General features: G+C 32.4%; 2 protein-coding genes across 5 annotated transcripts; one reads left to right on the top strand and one right to left on the bottom strand.

The window, feature by feature from the left end:
- Positions 1-25,223, bottom strand: LOC139524249 (iroquois-class homeodomain protein irx-5-like). Of its 4 annotated transcripts, none has more exons than XM_071318924.1 (6): positions 24,884-25,223; positions 10,808-11,003; positions 3,701-3,910; positions 2,402-2,529; positions 1,816-2,189; positions 1-1,489 (listed from the first exon to the last, which is right to left on the bottom strand). In XM_071318924.1, the coding sequence occupies exons 2-6, from the start codon at positions 10,808-10,810 to the stop codon at positions 1,011-1,013; spliced, it is 1,194 nt and encodes a 397-aa protein (XP_071175025.1). In that variant the 5' UTR covers positions 10,811-11,003; positions 24,884-25,223; the 3' UTR covers positions 1-1,010. The 4 variants fall into 4 exon arrangements, with proteins under 4 accessions (XP_071175025.1, XP_071175027.1, XP_071175024.1 ...); XM_071318926.1 differs by lacking the exon at positions 24,884-25,223 and adding an exon at positions 18,656-18,762; XM_071318923.1 differs by lacking the exons at positions 10,808-11,003; positions 24,884-25,223 and adding an exon at positions 7,563-8,219.
- LOC139524250 (sex peptide receptor-like) lies at positions 12,782-14,255 on the top strand. Its single transcript, XM_071318928.1, has one exon. It carries the CDS (start codon positions 12,913-12,915, stop codon positions 14,116-14,118), a length of 1,206 nt encoding a protein of 401 aa, XP_071175029.1. The 5' UTR covers positions 12,782-12,912; the 3' UTR covers positions 14,119-14,255.
- Positions 25,224-26,030: the final 807 nt, after the last annotated feature.

Genomic DNA, 26,030 nt, shown 5'->3' with positions numbered 1-26,030 from the left:
TAAAAGTTCTCATAAGTTTATTAATAAATAAAATTCATTTCATCTTTCTTTACATACATGTGCACTAAAACAATGTTGTCATAATCAATTACAAATTACAGAATAAAATAATCTAAACTCTCATCACTCAATCAATGACAAATGCTGCGACACCAAGGAACCATTCCAAGATAATGCCAATCTCTCATTCAGAGTTATTGGTCCTTGTTCTCGTTCTTGAGAAAGAGCAAGGGCCGATAACTCTGCATGGTAGAATGAGATAATGCCCCTACAATCCATTCATACAATTTACAAATAAAAAACATGAAAATAATAATTACCAATGTTAGTTAACCAACAACAAATTAATTTCATAATTAGCACCTACCAATCTCAAAAGCACCATATAATATCAACAGACTTATTTAAATATCTGCAATGTCTTAAAAATATTTTAAAAATATCTTTTTAAATTATAACGTAATACTGATAACAATGAATTTCTTTCTAGGAAATACGAAAATGTGGAATGTTTTACAGATAAATTAAAAAAATATATAACGTAACATTTCAAACACAAAGACATCTATCTATAACAATTTCAACTGTTTCATCTAAAATATAAAATACGTCCATAATTTCAAAAAGAAAATATTGGAAACCTTAAATTATGTTATGATTATGAATATTCAAATGATCACCACGTGGTCAATGGAAGTTGTACATGAAACCTTCAATGAAAGAGACCATATAATACTAATCAAAATCGAAATTTTATACATTAATGTTATGAATTACAATTCATAATTGAACAGAAATTATTAAGCCTAATCGACTCGATAGTCTCGGCATTTTTCTACACAAACATTAACATAATGCATTATGCAAATAAGCATATGACTCGTTGCACCATCTTTCGGAACATCAAAGAAATACAATGTTACAACTCGATATTTGAACACCAATGGCTGACCGTGCAGGACTAGAACGCCAAAATGTTGAGACATGTTAAAATCCATATGCGAAACTTTTCATTCAATTTCAATCTGATTGTTTATATTCATGGCTGAACCTATCAACTCTGATATGGACCAAATTTTTGTTTTCCCGCTCGCAGGGTCTGTAGTAGTATGAGTCTCGAAGTTGTTGTAGCTCTGCTGGTACCCTACTGAAACTTTATCATCCGGGTTATCATACATTGTAAATCCTGAATGCTGCGCATTAAACTGAGGTTCGTAATAATTATGCTGATAAAGGTTAGCGTCAGTGTCACAATAACTACTGTATGGCACGTAATAGTTTTCTTGGTTGAAATTATTCATCCCTCCGTTCATGACTTGTTCGTTGCCATAGTGATGACTGACTGCCATTGGGTTTATTTGCTGACATGGCGGGTTGTAGACAGGAGGCTGTGGATTTATTAACTGTTTCTTCATTGAAGACATAAAAGTATCGAAACCCGGTAAGCGAGAATCTTTTGTGTTTGTAGAAATTGTTCCCATTGTTGTTGCTAAAAAAGAAGATGATAAACAAATTTTAGCATGGCAAAATGTATACATGTAAGTAAAAACGAAATTTGCAGAAGCCTAATCATCCATGGAGCTTTAGTTACTTACGACTTTTTTTTAACATATTTTAGCTACAAGATATTTCATTTAGTATTGCACTTGGTCTTTGCTACTTTGACAGCCCAGTGTACTAGTATTTTTGCAGGAAACGTCATGTTTTGTAAAATATACGAATAAAGTGATACACATTTTATCTTTTCTACAAGTTAAGATCACTTGATCGTGCAGCAATGCTTATATATAAATGACACCTAATATAAATATGTACCTGGCATAGAAGGCATAGATGGCATAGATGGCATAACTGGCATAGCTGGCATGGATTTTCTGGAGTCTTGTGATGACGTATCAGTTCGACTATCTGTGCCATCCTCGTCTTCGTCACCGGAAGCTCCAGAATCACTGTTGTTGTCTGATGAACCACCTTCTTCTGAATTTTCTTTCTTCATCCGCCGCCTAGCGTTGGCAAACCATGTGCATACTTGTGTCATTGTCATCTTGGTTATTTGTGTGAACATTATTTTTTCCTGTTTGGAAGGATATGGACTTTTCCTGTGTTCTCGCAGCCATGCTTTTAATACACCAGTTGCGTGTCTGGTATCAACTTTTTTACCTGGATTAACATCATATGTGGTTTTCTGCCTGTAAAAATAAAAAAAGTTTGTTGTTAAAAAACATATCTTATCTTTGAAAACAATTTTTTTTTATTTCATTTTAATCGAATGCAATAAGCAAGGAAATAATTTAACAATTTTTCACAGAAATTTGCAATTACTCTCAGAATTAATAAGGATGAATAAAATTACAACAGACTTTTTAACAATTTTGGGAATGAAGAATTAAATAATACTTACATGTTTATATAGTCATGGACTTGTGGCTTGATGAGTGAATCAAAGTTTGGGGTGGTCTTCGGTGCTCCACCGGGGTTGAATCCTGAACTTAGCATGGCTAAACTTTCAAGACTTGATTCTGGTCTTCCCTATTAAAGAAAGGAGTGCATTAGAATAAATACTTATAAATGTATACACAGTGTCACTATCACATGTTTTCATGTGGAATGTTTATATTATTTGATACAACATTGATCCAAAGTTCATTCCAGTTGCTGATTGTTTATACTACCTTAAAGGCGGCTTTTGTGAAGCAAATATACAAGTTGATACTAAATTTATCTAAAGCAATGGTCACTTTGAACCTTTCGGAAACCATTTTATCTATATCAATCTGACCTCAATGACTACCTAAACTTGTGAATATTGATATGATGAAGTAGAAGTTATGCATCAAAGGAGATATGTCAATGAGACAGCAACAAAGAGACACAAAAGTACCAAAACACTTTATACAGTGACTGACTCGGAGGTTGTAGAGGGGGTCATCGCCGCCCTTTAGATCGGTGAAAAAAATGGGTGCATTAAATCGTTAAAAAAAGCCTCGTCTAGGTATGCGTAGGAGCTATGTTTATCATTTTGGAAAATTACATCCCCCCTCCCTCCCAACACCTTCATCAAATCCTTAACCCTTTTCTGGTTTTATGGTACACATGCTGGCCGGTTCGTGTGATGAAAACTAACAAAATATCTTCATGTAAGTTAACTTTGACAAACTAAATATTAAAACATTTATACTAAAGGCGTCTGAAGGAAAACCTCGCCTTCACTGTACCATAAAACGGGACTGTTTTATTTCTAACTTCACATTAAATTTACAACGAATGCATTGGACCGTGAAAATTATGTATATCTTCTCCTGCATAATATTTCTTTTCATTAGAGAGACTATAAACAAAAGCCGGTTGGATTCGCCTTGTGATGTAATGCGTGACCTTTTCGCTTATCAATCAAAAGTACGCTCGCTGACACATTACTGGTTGACAATTCAGTGCAAAAATTCTGCGTATCTTCTCGTGACTGTTAATTGTTTATTTGAAACATATTTAAAACATAACTTCGGTAGACTGTTTTTAAATAAATATATGCATGTATAGATGATAAAAAAAAAATTGCATCTTAGATAGTTATAAAATGAATGTTCGGAAAACGGAAGCACATACCTTAGCAAAAGGAACGTATAAAGGTGTATTTAGGACTAGTAGGACATTTACTTATCACTGAATTGTTTCTTATCTAAATTTTTATATCTCAATTTACCTGTGGGGGACGAACACCTTTTCTTTCTGGCGAGTTAACTCTTAGGTATGCTGAGTTATAGAGAGCTGGTTCCCCGTTGCTGATATCCGGATTCTGTTGCATAGACGTCACAGGTACCGGTTGATGGTCCGGTAGAGTGTTGTAGCACTGGCAAATCAACCGGTTGGTAAATGGTTCAACAACTGTTGGACAGGAAGGGTTCTGGCATATCTGAAAATATATCAGATGATTCTAAATTATGAACTCTGAGGTATTTCTCTACTCTGGTTAAAGGATGCGTCTCAAACAATTCAGACACTATTAATTTGGTCATGGTCCCCATGGAAATATTACGCAAATGGGTTAATATATCCGGGTTTTAGTTAATAATTCGTTAACAATCGTTTTATCAATCGATATATCATAAATTCCTTTTCCTGGATTACAAAATAAGTAGTAAGGTCCGTTTCGACATAATAAATAACGCATGATTGTGAAATATAAAAACTAACAAATAGTATCATTGTCCTATATACCGGTAGTCTGGGTTTTTTTCTGAAATTCTAATTACATATTATAAAAGATGTACTAATAGATAGAAGCATCCGGTTGGATGCTTAAATTAAAGTTGTTTTATGATGATTTATTTAAAACTGGGACCAGGGACACGGTCAAAACTAACTAGATGGACCAAATTGATATTTTGATACATGTACTACATGTACGCATGCATGTTGAAAGATGTGGTGGATAGCGAATTGTACATGTATGTATTCGCGAAAATTTTATAAAAGAAAAGAACTATCCATGTGTTTGCGATCTATTGCGCCTTATGACTACTGCTGGCATATTATAATTACATTTCACGCATGGTAAATATATACATATCATTATGCACATGCGTATTTTGTGGTTGACGAAAACATCAAAACAATCCGTTTCAGTCTACAATAAAAACCCTAGCTACTTGTTTCGATAATGCATGTACATTTTTAAAACAAATAACATTTCATTTGAAAGGTCTTCGCCCTTAAAATCGCCATAACCTACCATGCACTTATATACATACATATATATAAATGTGGGTTAATACCTTTTAAGTGTACACAAGTTTTATACAAGGAAGAGCAATTACTCGGGATGACATTGATGCATGTATATGTTAGTTACGTTATAAAAAATATAAATCGTACGACCCTTACCTGATGACCTAAACCTTTGTCTCCACTTGGCAATAAAAACTGACCAGCGAAGTCAGAAAAATGTTTAACAACTAATATCAATTACTCAGAGAAGCCGGAAACACCACTAACGGCGGCGACCTATCCAGTGTAGAAACACTAAATATATATGTATATATTTATGTATCAGTAGCTATAACTCATTGCTTCCGGATCTATAAATTTTTACATAAACACCGGTGTCATCGTTTTTTCTGGTCAACTGTTTGACATATACATATACGCATTTAGAATTGAAAACGATTTGATGTATTTTTTATGCCCGCGTCACACTGTCCCGATTTTTACGCGGATGGCAACACGATTATGGAAATTTTCAAAATCGGGACTGATCGTATCAAGATCGGGCTATTCGTAGTGCCATCTTTAACCATCGGAGAACCATCGGCCACTTTTCTAGCCTTCGGGGACAACTTCGGGAAGGGTTCTAAATTTTTTTAACATGTTAAAAAATCCCCGAAGGTGCGTCCGATGTTGAGGGTTCGTATTGAGTTCGTATCACCATCCTCACCATCGTAATGTCACCGGGAATGCATCTTTGAACATCGTATTGCATTCGTGTTTCCATCGTTTCAATCGGGCAGTTTTGACATTACGATGTCTACACGAATGAATCACGAAGCTACCCGAAGGTCTTACGATGGCAACACGACTTCGTGAAGACCTCGTAATCCCGTCGTGTTGCCATCGAATAAAAGTACGAAGGCGACAAGATGGAACTACGACGGCAATAAATCAAGCTAAATGTAAGTTAATTTTCGCGCTAAAATACATTTAAAGTGCCATGCGCGATATGCACTGGTCAGTCTAATACGACAGTTAAGAAAGACGTTCACAAAACATGGAGCTCATATCATATGATTCTATGAGAACAAGAAAGGCAACAGCGTTGTTTCTATTAAATCAAATGGAACAAAAAGAGCAGCTATTACAGGCTCAAGATTTACTTTTACAAGTAAAATATTATTGTTTGTCAATTTTTCATATCAAATAACATAATGAAAATCATAAACGTGCCTCGTACACCAACACTGCAGGTACACGTATATAGGGAAACCAACTTTTTCTTCATTATTCTGATTTTTTATCTATCGTCTGAGTTGTTGTCACACGAATGTTTACTCCATAACCATTTTGTTTTCTATATGTCATATTTTGCCGCATTTGTTGCTTTCCCCACGTCCTTCCTTTTGTCTATATTATTATGATATTCTCCTGGAAAGAGCTCTTTTTGAATAAAAGGGATCAATGAACCCATTACCCCACCTTTAAGATAGATCACTAAACATAGGCATAATTATGGGTCACTATTCAGACTAGTGCACATATTTTACAGTTCAAACAAGGCAATGCCGAGCGTGGCATCCCCTCGTATGTAACATATTGGGGACAAATATGGACATTATATTTGTATATGACACATGCAGAAAATGGTAAATTGAATATGCATATTTGATACATAAACTATTTTTTTAGAAATCAATCAAAACTTCCAGTAACTGGAAATATCTTTAATATTGTCTTTAGAACCAGCAAAAATGAGCAACCAATTTCCTGTGTATTATGCTATTTCAAGGAGAGAAAAAAGTCCACCTGCATGACCTTGACCTTTAGCCTTGAACGTAAAAAATGTCAGATCATTACAAGGAGGAACAATATACCAAATGTGGTTAAAATCATTTGAAGCATATTTGTTTTAGAGTGTCCACAAGGGTGATATTGCCTTGTATTACAACTGCCACTGTGACCTTGACCTTTGAACTTTAAAGTCAATAGCGCTTAAGATATTCTTAACGAGTAACACCATACCAAGTTTTGAGCATTTTGGTTCTAGAGTGTCCATAACAATTTTATCTACACGCAACTTACATGTAGTAGGCGAGGGGATAATAAACTATGTTTTATAAGAATTAGACAAAAAGATTGATTTCCCGCAATGCATGTACAGACTTGTACAGACTCATACCCCTCCCTCTTCCTCTCCCTGATTTTGGTGGCATTATATGCAGAGACTCAGAGTCAAGTTTTACCCTTCAAGCCCACGGTCTTCCGTCTTATGATTAAACCAGAAATTAAATGTACAATATAATATATATTCAATACTGATTAAACAATATAAAAAGCGTGATGCCTTCTGCATATAATTTAAATGCATCGTAAGCTGTACACTACGTCTTTTAGACATCGTATGGCCATCGCGCCATCATCGTAATCCATCGTGTAGCCTTCGTAATCCATCGTGTAGCCTTCGTGATCCATCGTGTAGGCTTCGGCTGAGATATGAAGCTTAAATTCCCGTCTTCGGTTAACCTTCGTATGTCCATCTTTAGCTATCGTATATAATTTCGGCACAATCGTATAGACTTCTTTATTCATCGTACTTGCTTCGGTCACTTTTTGGTATTTTAACGAGATCGGGACCAACTTCGTACGAATTTACAATTTTCGCATTCGGGTGTCAATCGTATATAAAAATCGGGACAGTGTGACGCGGGCATTAACATTATCACCTGTGTGAAATTTATTTCATGATACTTTTATTTATGGAAAGAAAATATATGCGTGAATTTATCCAAATGTGTAAATTTAGTTTATTGAAAGATTCGTCTTTTAAAAGATACGCGTATTATGCTAGTACGTACCATATGTTTTTGTCCGTCTTGTAAATCTCCTTGTGGGATAACTCTAGTCTCATCCGCAAAATACATCATTCAATTTAAAATTCACTGTCACAATACACAGTATGAATAAGTCCCCAAAATGAAATTGTCCACTCTATTATTAAAAATCCCGTTATAATATAACTGTGTAACACGTGTATAGTTTAGAGGTGAGAGAACGAATTTAAATGATGGGTTAAACTCGAATTCTTTCACTTAAATCACCATCAACTAAGTAATTACTCAGAAAGTAGGTCACTATCACTCAAATCAAAATATTAATTAGAGTAATCAGAGTTATTAATAAGTTAAATACTCCTCATTAAAATGCAAAGGCGATAAGTAATTGGCCCATGTAAACAAATTTCTAATCCTCACTATTCGCCATTGGGACCTCTCATTCAGACGACAGTGTATGTATAAACGGTAGAAAAAGATAGCCCAGGGCTTAGAAACAACTCAACCATAACATGATGTATTGTTTTAGCTAAGGGCCATTTCAAGTCACAGTAGATGTGCCGCTTTTTAGCTGTCAACGGTATGGAACGTAGGATTAAATATGGGAAATTGCTATTGATAATTTTATTTTATGTTTTTTTGTTTTAAAAAACTTATTGTTTGCATGTCAGGGTTATAAATGACATTACGACGGATTATGCGATCTTTACAAAGATTAGAAGGAAATAAGTTTATAAAAACGACCTTCCGTTTCCTGATCTTTCATTTCATGTTAGTTTATCGTTTAATATGTTTAATTTTATTTCTCAATCTTATTTAATGTGCAATTTAAATCAAATTTGAACGAAACCAATTACATGTTATTAACTTATAATCAAAAATATATTATTTGTAATACGCATTTTTTTTTGGAAAACTTATTCCCATTGTAAAGTTAGGAATATATTTAGATCAAGGGAATAAAAGTAAAACACACATTTTTAATGTATTACATTTTCTTTTATAAATCTAAATGTTTCATTAATGATTAACAAAAGAGACAATTTACTGATTTGCTAAATTGAAATGACAGACCGTTAACGAAATTTTTAACAGAAAATAAATCTTTTTTTTCCGTATAACCGCAATGGAAAATTCATGGAATTGCGTTTCAAATGTATTATAGCATTCTTATCTTTATTCTTTTCATGTTGATAGTAATACACATTTTTGAATTAACATAATTAAAAGTTTTGACATTTTAATTCTATATTAGTATACTTGCACACACTTTACATATAACATGAATGGTTAAATATTTACCTACACAATTAGAGTTGTTTATTATATGTAATGTGCATTTTTTGTCTCTCGATTATATTTGATACCTGGCAGTTGCCGTTTTCAGCTGACTTCTACAACGATTATGTCCATTTTAGTGACGGCTATTATCAGCCCATCAAAATATAAATATGAGGGGCTGTGAAGGTATACAAAAAGACTTTTAATGGACGATTTCTGCAGAAAATGGACCAAAAAAAATAGAGAAAAGAATATAACGAGGGCCAAAATACAATAATCACTAGAAAACATAGACAAAAATTATGAAGAATGGAGAAATATTAAAGAATATAGACACGAAGGACCCCATCCATACCCTCATATATGATTCATCTAAACGTTACCATTCACCATTCTCGTATAAAAAAAATTGTTTACGTTTTTACGTCCATAAAAAGTTTTATTTATGTATGGTTATATTTTATTTCAAATGTGTATGTTGCTAGCCTCGTATTCATATATGTAAATTTCGTCTGGTTCTTCTACAGCGACCATCGGAAAGAAAATCTAAACTCATTGCTTTTATTAAATTTACGCTTAGATAATTATGTAATTGAATATTAATTCTAGCAAAATTGCAACTTGTTATGTATTTCTTAATTTTAAATATTTTTTTCGGGGAGGGGGGGGTAAGGTGATTGTTGGTACCCGATTTAGTTACTCAGGTGACATCTTTCATGATAATCACTGAGTATGTCAGCTACTCCTTGAACTTCATTTTCTACGGATAATATAATCGTACTTAATATTTATTTGAGCAAAAGGTTTTTGGGCATGTTTTTTTATGTGGTTATGGCCAAATATCACGTTTAAACAGGACTAATTTAAGACTGCAAACGATTTAATAAGACGATACATAGGTCATCTCAAAACCATATACCAAAGAATAGACAACATGGACAATCAAGGAACCAAAACATATTGGAAGGAAATCAAAAGATTGCGACATTTATATCCAACTTTAACGGAGGCTAACAGAGATACGCTCTATAAAAAAAAGGGGGCGCGGGATATTTTCTATAGACACTTACACGAGTGCTACCTGTTGTGGAACTCATTTAAATAAGTAATAACGCAACGACTTTTAGATTTTGCTATGTGCCTTTTTATCTTAAAATTAACTGTTCCTATAGCTATGAAAAATGTGAGTAGTTTAGAAAAAAATATGAAGAAAATGTACTTACTGTAAATTTACAACCAAAAAATTAGAAACCTTTGAAAGAAAATATTTGTAGGACAACTCTCACCTGTATACTACATCGATATTTTCGTTAAAAAAATGTTTAGAAGAAGACGGACGATATTAAAACTTTGGAGATCTACCCATAGAATTAAAAATATGGAGTTATCTATATATAATTTTTTATAATTACAATGAAAAATATTAAATATTTCCAGTCAGAGGAGATACAAGTTTTAATTGCTGTCGAGATTTTCGATTTTGCGTCATTTGATTAAAACTCGTCTTTTGAAATATATTTTTTTTAAGAAATAGTAACAGCCCTGTACATTATTTAATGATTTGTAATTTATTAATAGTCTTATTTATTAAAACCTGTACATGCACATAAGCTGTTCAAATGCAATGTGTTAAAATTCAATTCAACTTTATACACTGGAAATTATATATTGTCAACAAAGTATATATTTAGATGAAAGCATTTGCGTCATTTTTTATATGATTTGTGGTTTATTTTATTACTTTCATTTTGTTTTCGGGAAATTTCCCTAACGATTTCGGATTCAACAAGCACTTCTTTTTAATTTTAACAATATGATGGAACTAAGCTTATAGGTCAAATTTTAAGAAAAATAAAATCTTACAAGAACGTCACAAATAGCCTTGAATAGGCCACTGGCCCTTGAACGATTTTCTCGAACATTCATTCTAAATCTAGGTCGGCAAACCAGGAAAGGCTTACAGGGAATTTGAAAAGTTTGTAACTTACCATAGGGAAAATGTCTACAAGTACAGACCAACTGGTATGATCTGTATATCAGTTTGCTAAACTTTATACCGGTTCCGTTTAACTACTTATTTGCGTCAAATATCTTCTACTGGTTGAATAACAACACATATGAGTATAGTTATCAATGATCTAAGTGAAAGCTGTTTCCCAGTATCATGCTTTAAAAGTCCTCAACCTATAAAGAAAAGAGGTCTGGTGATGTTATTCCATAAATTTGTTTTATTCAAGGGTTCAGCATCCAAACACAAATTTAATGTACTTAAAAGAAGTCACACCCATAAGATCACCAAATTTACCAAATTCAATATGCTTATAAATATATATTCAAAATTCAAAATGTTAATTATGCAGCACCTGTTCATTGTTGCTTGCGAAAATCTTGGTAACATATTGATATTTTTTTCTTTCTTATATATTTAAATAAAAAAAGTTAAAACGTTCATCTCGAAGGTCACAATCTCAACCGTATAAACTAAAGTAAAATATTTTATCCAAAATAAAGTAGATATCTACCTTTAATATCGTTGTGTATATGGTTGAGGTTGTCTTTATCATTATACCTTTTCAGGAAAAAAAAAAGGGGGGGGGGGTCCAAATTGGTCAAACTTCCAAACAGATGTTTTGGGGTTTATGATGAAGCTATTAAGAAGTACAACAGAGTGTTGTACAAAGCTCAAATATGAACATGAGATACTGTAAATTTTCTAAAATTAACTAAAAAAGACAGAAGAACTTATTCTATTAAGGGACGACATCAAAAGATCAATGTAGGATAAAAAAACACTTAAATCAATTAGTTTAAAATCGATTTTACATATATCCAATCAATTTTCCCAAATTAAGTTAAGAAGGGGGGTGGGTCAGTGAAAAGGTATGTGAATTAATTCTTTTATTCTACATTGAACTTTTGATGTCGTCCCTAAGCCCGTGTGGAATTAAATCCAGCCGAATAATCTAGGCTACCTAATGCTAATTTAAATGATACACAGAACACCACCATTGACAAACATCTTTAATTTTCGATTTTAAATTAATTCATAAAGGATATAAACAAATGACTTAAAAATGTTATTGTAAGAAACACAAAGATATCGTTTTACTATAAATTTACTGCAAAAAGTAAAACCACCACCGCACGTAAAACAACTACTTTAACAATCAGTATAAATCATTATGACAAAACGTCACCCACCTCGGATGGACTTTTACGAGTTAAATGACTTTCCTGATATGATTGATTAGTTTACCGCTAGAGGGCTGATCGACTTTGAAATCGAGATATAATTTTTGCGGGTATGGCATTTTTATCGTAGATTTCACATATATTAATCTGCGGTTATATTGCTTTTATAAAAGCAAATTTTTAAGTTAGTCAGTCTAAAAATTTGGTTTTGGTTTACAATTTTGTAAATTTTACAGGCCAAAGGAATGCGTCATATGACCGTAGCTGTAGATATGTTCTTAATTGAGAAAATTCGTTTTTCTTCTTTTGTCAATAATTTACGTCGTTAATAAGTAGCGATGAGTATCATTGAAAAATTTTTATTTTCCGATTATTAAGTGTTTTGATGATATGAAGTCATTACGACAATATCCTGACACGTCCGCTAATAGTTGTTGATACACACAGAAAATGTCATACTACACCTTTCAAGTACAATAAAGTAAAAGATCAAATAAGCAATGTCAGATTTCAGCAGTGCTTGAAATATCCCATTTATCATCATCATGATCCCAAATAAACTAGAAAAATTTCTATTTCAATATTAGCTTTAAATGTCAGAATAATTTTATAAAACGACAGCATTCCCCGAATACGAATGTATTTTGATGACACATTTCGCTGAGTAAGCTACTACTCACAACACCCTCAACCATCCGAAATGAAAAATTAATGTTCAGTTGTAAAGTAACCTGTATAAACATGAAATAACTTATCTCTCAGCTGTCTCGCGGTCTGGTTTTGGTTTGGTTTGAAATGTTCTTTTAATGGAACTAATACCAACTGAAGGGTATACTATAGTGATAATTCATTGCGCAGAGGAAACACAATTTTCCCGAAAATTAAATTTAAGGAACATATTATGAGTAATTCAACATCCCTGACAATATTGCATTTGAACAAATCTACAGAGTTTGGCGGGAATTACACCGATACAGAAATTGGTGGGAACTACAGCGAGACAACAGGCGACTATTACTACTACTACTACTACTATGATCTGCCATATCAAATGGTAACAAAGAAATGGCAAGTTCCTATTTTTGCGTATTTATATTCTGGAATATCACTCTTGACAATTTTAGTAAACATTATGGTAATTTACGTATTTGCGAAGAAAAAGATGCGTTCGCAGACAACATTTTTGCTATCATCGCTTGCTTGCTCTGATTCAGTGATATGTTTGGCAGTCGCGGTCTATCACATATACTTTCATCTACTGGAACATTACAGGGATCCAGTTGAATATAAATGGTGTATTTTAAAGCGCGTGCTTCATATAATGGAAGAAATGGCTCGATCCTCATCAAACTGGATAACAGCGCTTTTGGGCATTCAACGTTTTGTCTGCATTTGCTTTCCCTTCCGGGCTAGATCTTTATGTTCCATTAAAGCATCAATAATGGCGGTACTAGTTTCAGTGATAGTTGGTATCGTCGTCTATATATATGAAGCCGTTTCAGTGGAAATTTTTCCGTTTTCTATAAAGAACGGAAGTGCTTTTCTTTATGAAGGTTGTTTATTGGGAACGAGATACGGAGTAACGCAAACATCAGTAATGGTAAGCTATATTATCAGTGGATTTGTTTCGAGATTTTTGCCATGTTTAGTTCTATTTATAACAACAATACTTCTCGCGAGAAAGCTACAACGTCGGAATCGTGGAATAGCTGCAGATGTGCATGACAGAAATAGATCGTCTGCACAAATGAAAAGACTGAATGGTCTTGTATTTATTATTTTGACAATATTTTTATTATCAGAATTACAAGATACTATTGCATTTTGCATTTATGCCTATGAATTAGCAGCGGACAGAATAAGAGAAGTTTTAACTGCCGACGCAGACGATCACTGGGATACATGGGGAAATCTATTGTCATTGTTCAGTTACCATTGTAACTTTTGGATCTTCTTTCTGATGAGTTCACAGTTCCGATCCGCATTTTATGACACGTGTTCGTCTGTTCGTACAAGACAGTTCTCTTCGTCTACGAGGACAACGATGATGTCTAGTAATTTCTTAACGGAAACCGATTTTAAACCATTGCAAAGACCAAATAAATGACTGTATAGACTATTTTATTTTCAAACGCTTACTACTTTTTACAACATTGGGAATAAGTGATCATCCCTTTGCTTTTAAAACTTTTTCACGTTATCAAAGACTTTTTCACATGTTCAAAATAATGGATAATGAATTCCGTTTCTTTTTATTTTATAAAGTAAGGATTTAAGACATTTTTATAATGATTCAACATGAATGTGAAGATTTTTCTGCCAATAAAATGAATAATGTTGAGCCACCAAAAGAAATCTTAAACTCTAATTTATAAAATAGTATGTGGTCTGGAACAAAGGACAAGGAACACGTAAGGTTGTTTGTTGTGTTGTTGTGTTGTGTGTTTACAATTTTATTAGATGATGTTGTTAAATGCATTTTGTAATATGGTTGTTACTTTGCTTTTTACTCTGTTGGATGTCGTTTGATCAATATATATTAATTCATTTCCCATAAAAATTTCATTTGAAAAATTTAATTAAAGAACTGTCCAGTAAACAGTTCCTTTTTTTCTTTCTCTCAGACGTATTAAAAAAGAGGAACGAAAGATACCAGAGGGAAAGTCTTTTAATTAATATTCACGATTCATTCAAGAATTGTTGACATTTGAGTTCAGAAGCAAATATCCTCAAATAAATCTCGGGTTGAATTTGTTGACGTCGATAGACCACATTCTCTGTAAGCAAAACTTTCAGTAAACGACTCGAAGTGAACTACCTTGTCAAAAGGATAATCAATCATTTTGATAGATTGATTGATTTAATGAAGATTGCTTTAAAGTTAAACGTCTATCATTTTGAAGAAGAAAATATTGGTACACTGTAGTGCAGTTGTGCATAGGACGTAGAAGTAAATATCATAAAAGAAGCATTTTAATCAGTCTGTCTGTCATAACAAATTGGTGTTTTATTTATTATGATATTGAAATGTATTACACATACCATAAGAATCGTTCTTGCATTTTACAATGCTACACATGTGTATCATTGTAAAATGCAAGCTGAATAGTTCTTGCATTTTTCAATGATTATTAAGATATGTTCTAAATTAAATCAAGTTGTATTTATAATGCTCCAATATCATTGTAAGTCGGCGCCGACTGTTTATAATAATAAGCAAAGAAATTCGGCCGCTAAAATGCATATAAACTAATAGTAATTTTGATATTTTAGCAAACACGTTATGATCCCTTATAACATTGTATAATTACTAAACTATAAATCATTAGATCAATTATAACTACATGCATTTTCAGAATTTAAATATTGTAGCAAAACTCATATATAAAAAATACAAAATAGTTTATTTACATAAATAGATGAATATCGTTACCAAGATAGCAGGCCTATAATTTTGTGCGCCAGATGCGCGTTTCGTCTACAAATTACTCACCAGTGACGCTCGAATCAAAAAGTTCAAAAAGAGGAACAATCAAGTGAGAAGTTGACGAACATGACGGAACATGTACATGTGAGGAAGTTAATTCGTCTACAGTTTAAATACCTCTAAATAACGTGAAAATAGAAAACATTCCCCATAAAAACAAACAAAAAGAACGAACAAAAAATAACAAACAATATCTTATCAGAGAATGCTCGTATTTACTGAAGACAAGCTCATCGTATATTTAACCCAAAAGATATGCCTGTAGTTACTGAAAGCAAGCTCATAGTTACTATGATAGTATACTAAGACCACATTCGGCAATCCTCGGTAGAATCCGCTACTCTCAAATGAGGGTACAGAATCGGCCGAGTTGAGACGAATGACTGAGACCGGTGTGCGACAATCCGTCCTAGACCCTAATATCAATTGAAGTATAGGAGAGAAGAAAGATATCAAATGGATAAATAATCGAACTCATAATTCGAAAAAATCACATGACAAAAAAACGAAAAAAGAACAAAAAACAAAACAAAAAAGACATACTTAAGACTGAGCAACACAAACCCCGTAAAAAAGGGATGACCTATGGTGCTCCGGAAGGGTGATTCAGTCACATCATTATACAGTAAATACAGGAAGACCGGATCTTGTAAAATACTTAGAGTGTTGGTTTTTTTTTACAGAATTTCAAAGTAGATTTTTATTTTTAAATAAAACCAGTTGTTGGCATGCCACGGGTTATGTTCTTCTCATATATTTTATGAAAGTATGATACTAAACACCTATAACGGGAGGGATTGTGCCTTATATTCATATAATGAAGACATAATCTTTCAATCAGTTTAATTGAGGTCTGGAGCTGGCATGTCAGTTAACTGCTAGTAGTCTTGTTATTTATGTATTATTGTCATTTTATTTATTTTCTTTTGTTACATCTTAATTCTGACATCGGACTCGGACTTCTTTTGAATTGAATTTTAATGTGCGTATCGTTATGCGTTTACTTTTCTACATTGGCCAGAGGTATAGGGGGAGGGTTGAGATCTCATAAACATGTTTAACCCCGCCGCAATTTTGCGCCTGTCCCAAGTCAGGAGCCTCTGGCCTTTGTTAGTCTTGTATGATTTTTAATTTTAGTTTCTGAAGTCCATTATCACTGTACTAGTATACATATTTTTTAAGGGGCCAGCTGAAGGACGCCTACGGGTGGCGTGAGTTTCTCGCTACATTGAAGACCCATTGGTGGCCTTCGGCTGTTGTCTGCTCTATGGTCGGGTTGTTGTCGCTTTGACACATTCCCCATTTCATTTCTCAATTTTATCTTTTTTTAAAGAGAACATTTTAGTCTTTCCAGCGACATATATACACTATCTCTATGGTCTTTCTAAACCCAACAGCTACATATTTGCAAGTTAAGATTATTGCAATACTTTTATCCTATATTTCTGAACATTTCATCTGATAATTCCAAAATACCGGCAAGGCCTGAAGTTTCTTACCTTTTGTGGTAAACATTTAATTAGGTTCATATAAATTCCTACGTGAACTATAAAGTAGGATTAAATGCAATGCACCTGTCTTTATAAATATAGTCGTAACAAATGTTGAATGTCTATTTACATATTTAACATATTTAATATATAGATTATTTATCTTATATAAGTTCATCATTTGTGTGCAACGGTTAATCAAATGCAAGGAAATATATTCATACATTAAAAATGCTATCTTTTCTGTAAAATAAATTTAAATTCAGTGTAAACAAGAAAAATAGCGCCTTTCTTCCCTGGACCGTAAAATATTGATTGAAAGACTGCACACAGTGCATACTAAAACTTTTGGCATGTAGAATTTTGATCGTCTATCTTATCAACCAAGCATAGACAAAAATTAACATGCCAAATTTAATAAAAGCTGACGATACTTCGTGAGAAAATTAATGAAATGAGGGAACAGTTGACTATTATTCGTATCCATAAGACTGCATTGAAGTAATCAAAAATCAAAAGATTTGGGCAATCCGTCCGTGACACAGAATCAGTACATACACAGCAAAACAATAAAAAAAAAATCCCCAAAAAAGCAAAGGAACGGTGCTTGTTTCTGTTGTACATCCCAAAGTCACAATATGGCCTTCAACACGGAGCCAAACATATCACACCTCATTGCAAGTCTAATACAACCAGATCATTGTTTATCAATATGCTGCAATCTAACTTATCTCTCGGAACCCAAAACTCTTAGTACTTACATGCTACTGAGGCATCATACTTAGTAATAGAAAATAACACCAAATGCCGAAACGTGCTTACATTGCAAAACATGATAAGGCTTAAAAAAGTGTGTGGATCGTTTCCTCCTTTACAAAAATAAAGAACTAGGTATATATTTTTGTTTGCTTTTTTTCCTTTACGGTAAAATTACCTTGAGTACAGTTTTAGTCACCTCCTGCCAAATGTCACAATTTACAACCAAAACTTCCATTTAGAACTTGTGGGTGGGAAGTTTGAAACGTTAAAAGGGTAGGTAGGGCAACCCTAAAAACATTTTTTTTTTTTTAATTTTAGCAATTACATTAGTAGGAACGTTTTATTTAAATATTTAAGATATTCTTGAATTCAATCTAACAATGAAAGAGATGCGATTTGAACTTGTAAATATATATAAGCTGGTCTATTGTCGCTTGCTTAATGCATGAATAGAAAAAGCCGATAACCAGAAAGTTTACAAACTAATACTTTTTATATAAAAAGCTCATTTTTTTGCTTTGATAACACATGCTTTATCGACCAGTTCATAAAAATATAAAATAGAAATATATTAACGTTAGATGAAACGCTTGAGCAATTAATCTTCCGATATCCAATTTTTCTGTGAATTCTATACCATGAGATGAATAAAGCAAACTTACAGATTGATATCATGGAAGCCTATCGTACCGACAACAGATGCTTACCACTACCAAAAACCCTCGAAGCCAAAAATACTTTGACAAACACGTGCGTATTGATCAGTTACGACCAAAACACAATTTATATATAGGATCATATAGACACAGCTTAAAATATGGAGAAATGTAAGAAAAAGAAGTAAATCTTAATCGACATTTTCTTACATGTTTTACAAAAAATACAATATTAAAGACCCAACAACTTACCCTTCTACTCTCGACAATGTTTCACATAATGGAAGTTCAAATGTCAGATCCAAACATCTGTCAAACATTGATTTTACAATGTAACTGAGTATACACCGTTTTAACGCGTAACAGATGGGGTTGTTACACGTGAATAAATTTAAACATTGCATCCTCCACAATTTTTTTTATATGCATTAAGAATAATTAACAATTTGTAAAATTACACGTTTAACAGGTAACTTATTGGTAAATTTGTAACTAATTATTATTTTACAAAAAAATTCAAAGTACAACACAACAGTTGGTTGGTTATTAATAACTTGTTATCACATTATTGCAGTTATGAGATTTGATATTTTTTTAGACTCAAAATTAAATATACGAAATAGACCCACCCCCTACCCCCAAATGCATTTTTTTTAAATCAATATAACATCCTTGTATACACTCCTATTTAAAAGATTGTTTCTTTATAGTGAGTCAGTTTGAATGCGATTACTTTATATTTTTATTATTAACCTAATATGCAATAATCCGATATAGTATTTAGTTTGCATGTTAGAAGATTACACAATTATTGTACAAAGTGATGTACTGATACAGAAAAGAAACTCTTAAATGCAATAATTTTCTTTGAAAAACGTGTAACATACACATTTAAAGCGGACCGATGAAAGATTGATATTAGACTTAAAATAATTACTGCTAAAATAATATTAATGTTATATAGTGAAGTTATTGATGTAGTTAGAATTTTGAATTGAAATTATATTTAATAAAATGAAAAAAAAATTAAAAGAATAAAATGATATTGGATGTTCATACACAAATAACTTGTAATTCATTGAAATTTAGATATCTTTAACTTGTTGCGAAATTATATATATAAGTATTTTTTATTAATGACAATATCTTAAATTAAAGCAGTACATCCTATTTAACGTATCCGGTGCATGTACTCTCTTTGATTCCCTAATTGAGTCAAATATTGACATATAATGCAGTTCGGCCGAAATTTCAAACATGCATACATATCATTCTTACCATAAGTCAAAAGACAGTCGTGATTACAACACAGTAGCTTTCCAATACTTTGGACAACCGCAACTTTTGAAAAGCTTAATGTTAGTTGCTGTAAATATATTCTGTAAATAGCAGAAAATCATCTTCTAATTTAGGGATATTTAAGCATAAAACACTTGGAGATTATTGTTTTACGTTTGCGCAGCTTTTCCATTTGCGCGCATTCATTTATGCGATAAAAGGTTAATACAAGTTAAAATGAGTGCTCCAGATTTTTATATCGACCATGCGAGGGCTGTATAAAAAAACTACCATCATCATCAGATTTATATTTGTTTAAATGGAAATCGGGCTGACATAGATCACAAACCGAAAATAACACTATACGCATTTTGTGCGTCCAAAGCATTTTGTATGGCAAGCCGTTTTACTATTTATTCTAGCTTCAAGATATTTCGTAATCTTTATAAAATATCTAATTATAGTTTATGAAATATCTTATACTAGTATAGTTTATATGAACTATTTGAAAATATCAGATATACTTTATAAGATGTCTTATAAATTTTACAAGATATCTTATAAATTTTATAAGATATCTTATAAACTTTATAAAACTTTATAAGATATCTTATAAACTTTATAAGATATCTTATAAACTTTACAAGATATCTAATAAACTTTATAAGATATCAAATAAACTTTAGAAGATATCTTATAAACTATTTATAGTTTATAATAAATCTCATATAATCATATAAGACATCTTATGCATTTTAAATTCAAAATTATCAGTCCTGCACTAATGTAGGTCTTTGGTCTTTTTTTTATTTAACTTAACCCTTACCATTTCTTTAAGCGTACTTTGACATTTATATTGCCGCATTTCTTATCTGATAGAGGATATCATTCAGGATACATTCATAGGTTTTTTTTAACACATTCCAGGCAACTTTCTTTTACTTTTTGACATATTATCTGTAAAAAAAATATAGGATCAAAGGCTAATTGCAATCTCATGTCGATTTGTATTAAGCTTATTTGACATGGTTTGACCGATTCACTATAGTACTTTTTTTTCTCAAGTAACATGTTCATTTGTTTTTTTAATTGTTCACTATTTCACACAAAGACATTTTATACAATTTATCTCAGCTTCATCATAACGAACATGTTAAATAACAAATTAATTCATGTATTAATCTATATACAGTGAAAATGTTAATCAAAGAACTATTCGTCTTCCAAGTAAGACTCAAATCATTTAAACTGTTATAAGGCTGTAGAAGTATTTTTTATCTGAACATTTATAGGGCACAGAAGTACCCTCTTTATCATTTGAACTGATTCTTGTCGTTCCTATTCCGTTGTGAAAATAGTCATGTACAGTTGACCAAAATAATTGAAGTTCTACTATAAAATTATACACCATGACATCTTTTAAAAATTGCTGACGACGTGGTAACAAATATATACGATTCAACATGTTCCCTCAGAACAAAAAATAAATCATGCTTAAGTAGAGATCAATTTTCCTTATTAGTTATTCTATTTTTTTTTACACTTTTTTGTATAACTACATTTAATTATTATCCAACGAACAAATTATAGTAAATATTTCAATAGGGTCTTGTACATTTGTTTAAATGCTTGTTTTAAAACAACAAATGATTTTTTACACATTTTTGTATAAACTACATTCAATTATTATTCAACCAAAAAATTATAGTTAATATTTCAATAAAGTCATGCCCATTTATTGTAATGCTAGTTTTAAAACAGCAAATGATTTTTTACACATTTTTGTATAAACTACATTCAATTATTATTTAAACAAAAAATATTATGGTTAATATAAAATTGAGAATGGAAATAGGGAATGTGCCAAAGAGACAACAACCCGACCATAGAAAAAAAAACAACAGCAGAAGGTCACCAACAGGTCTTCAATGTAGCGAGAAACTTCCGCACCCGGAGGCGTCCTTCAGCTGGCCCCTAAACCAATATATACTAGTTCAGTGATAATGAACGCCATACTAATTTCCAAATTGTACACAAGAAATTAAAATTAAAATAATACAAGACTAACAAAGGCCAGAGGCTCCTGACTTGGGACCAGCGCAAAAATGCGGCGGGGTTAAACATGTTTGTGAGATCTCAACCCTCCCCCTATACCTCTAGCCAATATGCACATTTATTGTAATGCTAGTTATAAAACAACAAATGAATCACATCTCTAATTAAAACGACTGTGCACATTCAGATAAATAAGGTATTATACATTGTTAACTAAGGGGTGTGTCTCCGATTCGAATTGCATTGGAGCAAAACGAAAAAAAACGAATTTGATGGACTGCATTGGCAGATTACATACAAACCTGTACATGCATTGAATGACATTTACCAAGCAATATATCTCCTTAATATATTGGCTCTAGTAGGGGAGGTCGTTGGTTCCTTCAGCCATCTGGACAAACCAAGGTATTTGCTTCTGGTATTTGTCCGTTGAGCTCACGACATCTCGCAGCAAGAGCAAGGCTGGTCGGCTGGAAGTCCGAAAATGTGTCCGTGTATAGCTTCTCGTCCTGATTTTCAGGCTGCATTTACCACTAGATTTTAAACACCTTTCTAGCCATCAATGCAACCCTGTTACTTTACAAGTAGGCTCAAAATGGTATGTCTTATGAGCACGTTGCTGCGTATTTATAAATTCAATATAGTTCAGCAACAAGCTGGCATCTATATATAAGGACTTTATTTGTCGAGAACGCCAGACATACTCTGCATGTTTTCAATTTAAAGACTTAAGTCAGTTCGGACGTTGCTATGTATACATCATGCAGAACCAAAATCGTCTTTGAAAAAATAAGACTTGCAAATCTTGCAGGTCCTTTCCTGGTCGATTTCTCCTACTCGCCATCATAAGCAGCGGAGAATTAAGGGTAAACGTAAACAAAAAGTGTAAATAAATCGTTGGATTTGAAAATTGGACGTTCTTTAAAAACATTTGCTATATACCTTTTGACGTTTTACAATTTTAATCTATGTTAACAAATTATTCAAAAAAGAAGCAAAAGTTAGAATAACAAAATTCGGTTAGTTCTTACCAAATTTAGCTGGTCTAATTTTCGGATTTATGTATACTGCTTTAATTATGTAAAAAATATTATATATATATATATAAAATTACTGATTTTATCAACATTTTATACTTTACAGTCCGTGGTAATAATGTATGCTAACTTTTGCACTATGTAAAAATATTTTTACATTATGTAATTTTCTTACATGTCTTATATAAATTATAATTGTCACTCCATGCATCATAGAATGAAATTCAAAACAGTGTGGCTGTGGCCAAATGATTGACACATTAAATTCATCCATTGACTGGGACAATTTAGTGAACGTTTGTATGTAACAACTACTGCTCACTATGTACTTTTTAAAGACACCTAAACTATGGGGTCACCAAAGGTTCTCAACACCTTAATAAAGTAATTCGAAAAACTAATCAGAAATAACACGATGTTTTGATTTATATCAATTATATAAATCAAAACATAAAGGTTATTCCTGATTAATTTTTTGAATTATTTTATAATTAAAGGCGTTAAGAAACCTTTGGTGACCCCACAGTTTAAATGTCTATCGTAGGTACGTCGTGAACAGGGGTTTGAACTTTAAAGTCAATAGCGCTTAAGATATTCTTAACGAGTAACACCATACCAAGTTTTGAGCATTTTGGTTCTAGAGTGTCCATAACAATTTTTTCTACACGAAACTTACATGTAGTAGGCGAGGGGATAATAAACTAAGTTTTATAAGAATTAGACAAAAAGATCGATTACCCGCCATGCATGGCAGACTTGTACAGAAACGATATGTTGTCGAAATTCTGTTCGTATGTTTTAGACATCGTATGGCCATCGCGCCATCATCGTAATCCATCGTGTAGCCTTCGTAATCCATCGTGTAGCCTTCGTGATCCATCGTGTAGGCTACGGCTGAGATATGAAGCTTAAATACCCGTCTTCGGTTAACCTTCGTATGTCCATCTTTTGCTATCGTATACAATTTCGGCACCATCGTATAGACTTCGTTATTCATCGTACTTGCTTCGGTCACTTTTTGGTATTTTAACGAGATCGGAACCAACTTCGTACGAACTTACAATTTTAGCATTCGGATGTCCATCGTATATAAAAATCGGGACAGTGTGACGCGGGCATTACAGACAAACGTTCACGTAAATTGTCCCAGTCAATGGATGAATTTAATGTGTCAATCAATGGCCACAGCCACACTGTTTTGACTTTCATTCTAATTTGTTTGGTTAGTATTGAGAAGAAATAAAATTTTCAAGTTTCAAATAATTTTCATTGCAACGCAGGGAAATTTTTTTTATAACAATTTTACCTATCTTATAAGAACGTATTTACACAATGATAAGATAAGATAAGATATTTTTATTCCAATTAAAGGGCCCATGAAGAGCAAAGTAATTTAATACAATGATTTTTATAATTGTTACAATATTGTTGACATAAATCATAAATATGAATTTAACTATTTCGATTCGAATAAAAAGCCAATTAAATTTGGCACTTGTGCTTAACTTTTCAAAATTTTTACAACTTATTGAAATATTATCATAAAATTCTTTTCTTAAAGAGTTATAAAGGGGACACTGACATATAAAATGTATTTTCTCTAAATTCTTTCCAATGGTTATGAAAACTTGTACATATTTTTTTCTTAACTATAGTACATAAACGGCCAACACTTTCATTTAAAGTTTGGTAAGTCTAGTTATGTCATTAAAAAGTCAATACTAGAAAACCATGTAGTGATATTGTTTGCATGTAACTTTTTTCTTACAAATATATGCATCATATAATAAACCATCCTTTGTGTTCTCTAACCTATGAGTATATTTTAACATTGCCAATAAAATTGAAAAATATACAGCAAATCTTCCTAATTCAGACATAACAGCAAAATTACTTGCTTTTCTGTTAACCCCAAGAATATATTCGTTGTTGACATTTCTCTAATGTGTTGAAGACAGGGAGAGGCCGAAAACTCACCCATACACTTCGCTATAATAAATCTAAGAATATAATACAAAAATACAAAACAATGCATGTGTAATGGGTTATCATAGTATAAATATAAGATTATTTACACATTTTAAAAATTTATGATATATATCAGACCTACCATTCAGTTAAGGTACATAGATATATGATGATGTGGTATGAATGGCTATGAGACAAGTCTCCGTCCAAGTAACAATTTATAAAAGTAAACCAGTATAGGTCAAGGTATTTTACAAGCATGTTGTTTGTTTGTTCTTAAAAGTACACTCTTCTTTCCCTCCATATCCGGACAAGATATTACACTCAAACAAAATAAACATCCAGAAAAACAACATGTCATTTCCCTTTCCTTTGTTTTAATTTGAACAGGAAAGAGGAAACCGAGTCCATTCAAAACTGCCCAAAAGTCCAACTTGATAAGAGTGAAGAACCAAAGACGATTGACGTCAAGTGACGAATGTAGCTTAGTACTTCCTATAATATGAGACAACAACTGAAAATGTCAAATATCTTAAACGTTTAATCATCTGCTTCTAGAAAATCCAGGTGAACATATATATTTGCTGACAGATACCGAATTTTGCAAACTTATAGAGTCCATTGCTTATAAAGATACGAAATGTGATATGATTGTCAATGAGACAAATCTCCACCAGTGACTTAATGACATAAAAGTTAACAAGTATAGGTCATCGTACTACAATTAGCAAAATATATAAAGCTATGAAATACCCCAAAATAGCAGTTGTAAATCAATTCAAACGAGAGAGAAAAAAAAAGGCCTTATCTATCTATGTTCAAAACAATTAACAAAAAACAAATGTGATATGCAACACTGAATTACATGCTCATACACACTGTGACTGGATTAAACATGTTTGAAGGCACCAACCATCTCCCTAAACTGAGACTGCGGTGCAACGGCACAACACACGAACAAGCTATGCAAAACAATAAACAGAAAACAAAATCAGAAAGAGCATTGCACCAGGTCAAATTTTTCTCTGACTGTTAATGATGCCTTTAGTTATACACTAAATCCATTGGATGTTGGATGTGTATATATTGATATTAAATTTTTAGATAAATGATTTTTTATTACTACTAGTCTAGTAGTTGCTATTGGATTTGAACTAAAGCTGTCAGTATAACAGCGAATACTCTTAGATCTATACGAAATATCTGTTTTGTTGTAAGGATGTTAAAAATACTCGCCACGTCCTGTCTATGTTTATGTGATCTGGTGAGTTGAGTCCTTTTAAATGTTT

This window comes from Mytilus edulis, chromosome 5, assembly GCF_963676685.1.
Source record: "Mytilus edulis chromosome 5, xbMytEdul2.2, whole genome shotgun sequence".
In the NCBI taxonomy this organism is placed as follows: domain Eukaryota; kingdom Metazoa; phylum Mollusca; class Bivalvia; order Mytilida; family Mytilidae; genus Mytilus; species Mytilus edulis.
This window is presented reverse-complemented; position numbering and strand designations above follow the sequence as displayed.